Source organism: Lacerta agilis, chromosome 15 (genome assembly GCF_009819535.1).
Source record: "Lacerta agilis isolate rLacAgi1 chromosome 15, rLacAgi1.pri, whole genome shotgun sequence".
Classification (NCBI taxonomy): Eukaryota; Metazoa; Chordata; class Lepidosauria; order Squamata; family Lacertidae; genus Lacerta; species Lacerta agilis.
The window spans coordinates 11,779,488-11,785,440 of NC_046326.1; the positions used below are offsets into that span (position 1 = coordinate 11,779,488).

A 5,953-nucleotide genomic window follows, 5' to 3' on the forward strand; every position below is an offset into this window, starting at 1 on the left:
GCTGCAGGGCGCGATCGGCAGGGAGCCACCGATTGTGCACAGCAGCCCCACGAGCCGCCTTTTAGCTCTGTGGCTTGAAAGGTCGCCATGGAAGCAGCAGCGGCCCGGCGATGGAGTGCGCACGCACGACATTTTGCGCAGACGCACTCCATCGCGACGTCACAATGCAACATCACAACGCCCTGCCCCCAGGGGGTGCCTCCGTTTGCTGCCCCAGGTAGCGAGGAGGCTTCCTCCGCCCCTGCACACAGCGTCTGTATGGGCGCCTGTATGGGCAGCCGTGTGTGCACAGTCCGTTCAGATGCCGTGCGTGTGTCACCGGGTGGTTCGCCCTGCCCCTCGGTGTTCCGCCCCGGGTGATGGAGAGGGTCACGAAGATGGTTGAGGTTGTGCAAAGCAGGTCCTGTAAGGAAAGCTTGTGGGAACTGGGTAGGCTTCCCTCAGAAGAGAGAGGACAGAGGTACAGAGGGTTTGGGGAGCCCATGCAATAGCATTCTGCAATTTTTTAAACGAGTTTTAAAAATATTTATAATCCACTCTTTCATAAAATATAACAACCTAGCCTACAACATATAAAACAAATACAACTGGTCCTTAAATATCTAGAAGATGGAATTTGAAATATCAGCATGAGGCTCTTAATCTCAGGGTCGTGGGTTGGGCAAAAGAGTCGTGCATTGCAAGGGTGATCCTTGTTGTCACTTCCAACTCTACAATTCCATGGTTCTATAATAAAACACAAGTAGATGCTGCTTGGTTTAAAGAAAAACTCATATTGTGAAGGCCTGTCTAAAGCACGGCAGTATTTAAAAGGCATTGCAAGGAGGGAGGGACGGTTCCTGATGAATCTCTACTGGCAGGGAGTTCCACAGGGCAGGGTCTACCACTTCGGTCCTTAGTGAAGGCTAACCAAACATCAGGGCTGGAGGATCTCAGCGAATTATAGATGGACTATAAGGGCTCAAGGGGTCATTAATTAATAAATTTTATTTATATCATAAAATTTGTGCATTGCTTAATTGTAAACAAACCGCAAAGCAGTTTACAGAGAGTTAATACCTCTTGCACAGATGAAGACAAAGACTACATCTAAGGACAAGGCTTGAGGGGGGACCTGTAGCCCTCCAGATATTGTTGGACTACAACTCCCATCATGCCTGATCATTGGCCATGCTAGCTGAGGCTGATGGGAGCTGGAGTCAGGTTCCCCAAGCCTAAATTAGACGTAAAGACGTTTGAAGTACAGGAGGGGTTCAGCTTTGTCTCTGAATTGAGAAATGGCGGTTTAGCTTTATGCGCAAACGCAGCCTGTGTACAGCTGGGCTGGATCTACATTGATCTTCTAAACATTATTAAATTGAACGTTCTATAAGGTTCAGTGGCAGTTTCCCTTTGCCGGTGGTTCGCCACTCTGCAGCGCCCTCTGCTGTCTCATTTTAATAATGCATTTTAACGTTATAAACAACAAGTGTAGATCTGTCCCTGGAGAATAAGGCTATCCATGGCTACTGGTTGTGATAGCTGAGGCAGTATGCCTTTGAATAACAGTTTCCGGGATTCTCAGGCAGGAGCAAGTGGGTGTTGTGCTCCTGCCCTGCTTGTGTTCTTTTTACAGAGACACTCTATACAAAACAGGAAGCTGGTCTGGATAAGCCTTTGGCCTGACCCAGCAGAGCTCATTCTATGCTTTTAGGACAATATCGCTGGATGAAAAGACCAGATCCCAACCAAAATAAGTTGCTGCTCTGAAGCCTTGTTTCTGTTGTAATTTTTGCAGACCGCAAGAGGGGGATTCTGAGGCTAAACAACCTCACGGCGGGTATGTCTGGAACCTATTTCTGCAATGCTTCCAGCGATGCTGGCTCTTCCAGCTGCACCATCGCCCTGGAGGTGTATCCACGTGAGTGCAATCTTGGCTTCACCCTACGGAGCTGCCAGTGATCCCTTTGCATGGAAATGGAAGCGTCAAGGGTTCTTAATTCTTCCATACCCAGATTCTTTTCCTGCTACACATTTTTGACATGACTCCCTAGTCAGGAGAAGAGGGCCTGTGCTGCATCCTGGGGCCAGATCAACACAGATATGAAAAACGCTATAAAAACACTATACAGCTCCCAATGCAATTTACTGTTGATGATAGTTTGCTGCTCTGTAGCGCTATCCGGTGTCACATTTTTATAACACATTTTAAACGTTATAATTGACAGGTGTAGCTGAGTCTCTACTAATGTCAGGGACTGGGAAGAGGAGGAATGGTGGAGACCGCCTCCCTAGCCTGATCCTTCCAGAGAAGAGAAAGACAGTTTAGAATTACAACAGGGGGTTGAGGGAGGTCACAGAGGCAGATGAGGGGGAAAACTGGGAAATAATGGGAGAGGAGGAGGAGGAAGAAGAAGAAGCACCAGTGGGGGGGAGAGACAGCTGATGGACTCAGTGTCTTTAGAAAGGATTCCTGATCCTCCCCCCCCCAGACCCCAGCGAGCCTTGAAAGTAGGAGAACAAAGAGCTCAAAGGCAGAGGGCATGTAGCAGCACCCATAGCAATGACTCAAGAGGAAGTGGGAGACATGGAGGGGGGTGGAGATTCACTCGGGACAACACCATTATTCCAAGAGGCTGCATTTCCAAGCTTCTCTCTGTGAATATTGAATAAAAGCAGGAGGTAAGGACTTGTCCTTGCCTTGTCCATTCCTGACAACCTGCTGTGGGGGTTTGGTTCCTCTGCCGCCTGAAAACAATCCTCAATGGCTGTGTTGTATCTCTACTGTCAGAGGAAGTCATGCTCCTCAAGACCAGTTGCTGGAAATCACAGGAGGGGAGAGCGCTGTTGTGCTCAGTTCCTGCTTGTGGGCTTTTCATAGGCATCTCATTGACCACTGTGAGGACAAGATGCTGGACTAGATGGGCCACTGGTCTGATCCAGCAGGGCCCTTCTTTATGTTCCTATCAGATTTCCCACGGCTGTGATCCTGGAATCTCTTCTCTTCTCACTCTTATTACCATTTTCTGTTTTCTCTCTGCTGTGACTCCCTTTGCAGCGATCAATGGAGCCATGGTGGCTGGTGCCGTCATAGGAGCCCTCATTGGACTTGGCCTGATCATTTTGTTTCCACTTCAGATGCTCTTCTACAGAAGGAAGAAGAAAGAAGCACAGGAGGAGATGGCCAATGAGATCAAGTGAGTGAAAACAAGGTTCTTAAATATGACTAAAGAGGATAAAAGCTGTTTGGAAATACTTCTTTTAAACGCAACAGCAGAAGACCAGTGAACAGATTGCTGTCTATGAAAGAAACAAGTGCAATAATATCAAACAGAAATCAACAATGCATTATACCTGAATGAATCTCAGGGAAGGGAGAAATTGTCCCTTATTTCTCCCTTCCCTGATATTTATTCGGGTACAATGCATTTTTTATTTCCATTTGATATTCTTACATTTATATCTACAATAGCTGTTCCATAGTCTAGGCCACCATACTTCTAGAGTTAAGTTAGTAGCTGTTTTCCAGTATTGTATTAATATATTTCCACCTGCAGACATAAAAAAGATTGGTAGTTTCTAAACAGTAAATTCTTGTGCTCATCTATAAACAGATTTAATAAAAGCTAGCGCTAGGATCAGGTTGCATCACCTGTTTCATAACAGAAACAGGAAACCAAAATGGACAGGTTCTTCCTCTCACTCCTTTCCCCTCACTAGTTTGTCTTTTTTCTCTCCCCTTCCCCACCTTTGCAGGGAAGATGCTGTTGCCCCAAAGACTCTTTCCTGGGCGAAAAGTCCTGGCTCTGATATCGTCTCCAAAAATGGCACCTTGTCCTCCATGAACACGACCCGGGATCACAAACTCTACCCGTCCAAGCCGCCCTCAGACACGGCCTCCATCACCACAGCCACTGGCAGCACGGTGGGCTACAAGCCCCCTTTCAGCAACCACCGCAGCGGGACCCACACGCCGACGCCCAGCCTCTCCAGCCAGTCCTTGCCCCTCTACTTCCCACCAATGGCAAACGGGGTCCATTGCCACCACGCCAATGTGCCAATCCATAGGAACACCCTCCACAGGACAAACGGGGCTCAGCCACAGGCCCCCCGACTACACGAGCCTGCCGCCCCCACCCAAGGGCTCACCTCCTCCACCCTGAGCCGCATGGGGGCCGTACCCGTCATGGTGCCTGCTCAGAGCCAAGCGGGATCCTTGGTGTAAGGGCTTGGCAGCGCCCTCCAAGTGGTTCTAGCAATCCCATGCGATGCAGAGAGGCTGGAAGCACTGGCTCTGGGATGTCTGCCTGCCTGCCTGCCTGCCTGCCTTCAGAGCTCCTGGTCGAGGTTTTGCAGGTGTGTCCTTCGAAGGAGCAGTTTTCAAGGAACCGCCATCAATGAGACTTTGCAAGGACTTGTGAGACGGGCTTTTTTGTAACACCTTTCAGAACTCTTCCTCTTGGTGCCAGAGTTGTGTCCGAGAGCTCTCTTGGCAGCAGAGGCTGCATCTACTCGAACAAATACCAGAGGGTCTTTGCTTTGCTATGCAGGATGTGATTCATTCCTTTTTGTCTCTCTCTTATTGGAGGAAGCAGCTGTGCTGGGATTGGCTATCTTCACTTGGAAAAAATGTGCCAGGGCTGATCTGAAACCTGCAGCCAGAGTGGGGTGCTTCCTTGCCCCCACCTTTCCTGGGAGCAGTCCAAAAGAATTTGAGGGCATTGGGTGCTCTGGAGGCGATGGCAAATAAATATTGCAGTTTAGGTTAAAGGGAAGAGGGGTGTGTGTTCTCTGAACTTGAATTAGCGCGGGAAAGCTGCAGAACGACACCTCTCCTTTTTTTCAAGTTTCTAGACCATGGGAGATTCTTCAGAGTCAGAGGAGGGCGCTGTAGGATATCCAATGTCTGGGGCACCTTTAGATCATTGGCCGCTCTGCATAACTTGGCTGAAGCAGAATGAATTAGGCAAGCAAAGGAAATGAATGCACATTAGTTTGGTTTGCAAAATGTTTGCAGCTTGTCTCTTGCTGCAGAATTAGTATTATCTCGGCACAGAGGACACCCAGCCCTGGACAAAGAGCTTCGGTAGTCCACTTTCTGTTCTGAAATTGCTTATATTATTATTATCATCGGGAGTGGGGGAATGGAATGGGGTGTCTTTCATAGTATTCCAACCTTGTTGGCCAGTGTAGGTGCCACTCGAAATAGCAAGAGCCCTCTGGCCACCTGCAGTTCCCAGTTATTCAGATATGAATGTTGGTGTGTCAATTGGATCATTTTCTGTTCGCTATCAAGAGTCCCTGGGAGGGGAGACCAGGCAGGTTAGGCTGAGAGCCTGTGATTTGCTTTGTCACTGAGCAGGAATCCCCCTGCACAAAAGTGGCCAGCAAAGGGAGGGAGGGTGCCCTTGGCTTTTCTGTTTGTTGCCATATAGGTGACCAACTATTACTGCTATTTTTAAATAAGGAAAGAAATGCAAGTTTTACAACTGCAAATAGTGTTGTTGTTTAAAAAAAGCTATTTCAAAATTGATTTGCAAATACCGGGGTGAGTGGGGGAATGTCTGTAGCGCAGACATTGGACCTAACCTGCAATTTCTCTTTGTTTTCTCTGAGTAACCCCTGAATCGACTGTCCCTTCTTCTAAACAGCTTCCTTGTGTCACTGAGCCTCTCCTCAAAATACTCCCACAATAACTTGAAGCCCAGTTTTGGATGAATCCTCGCAGTTTTGGCTTTAGGAACGGAGAATATTTGGTTGGTTTCTTCTGCCCCCTTGTGATGCACAGAGGAACTGTACCTGGTCAACAGTGCCGCCTTGGGGATGTGCATCTTCATTAATAAGATGTTTCTTCTTCCTGCCCCTCCCAAAAGCTTCTGCAACTAAGCTGTATGTAACCTTATATCAGAATATCCTAACAATGGATTCTCTAAGGGCGCCTTCAGTATTTTAATACATATTGTGCAATTATGTT

At 47.9% G+C, this 5,953-nt stretch overlaps 1 protein-coding gene across 1 annotated transcript in view; it reads left to right on the forward strand.

Annotated features, from left to right (window-relative positions):
* Positions 1–5,482, forward strand: part of ESAM (endothelial cell adhesion molecule) — a 72,326-nt gene extending 66,844 nt beyond the window's left edge. The window contains exons 3-6 of the mRNA XM_033172512.1: positions 82–356; positions 1,752–1,900; positions 3,038–3,176; positions 3,736–5,482. Of these exons, the coding sequence (XP_033028403.1) occupies positions 82–356; positions 1,752–1,900; positions 3,038–3,176; positions 3,736–4,204 (1,032 nt within the window). The 3' untranslated portion in view covers positions 4,205–5,482. The remainder of the gene's footprint in view (positions 1–81; positions 357–1,751; positions 1,901–3,037; positions 3,177–3,735) is intronic.
* The last annotated feature ends 471 nt before the right edge of the window (positions 5,483–5,953 follow it).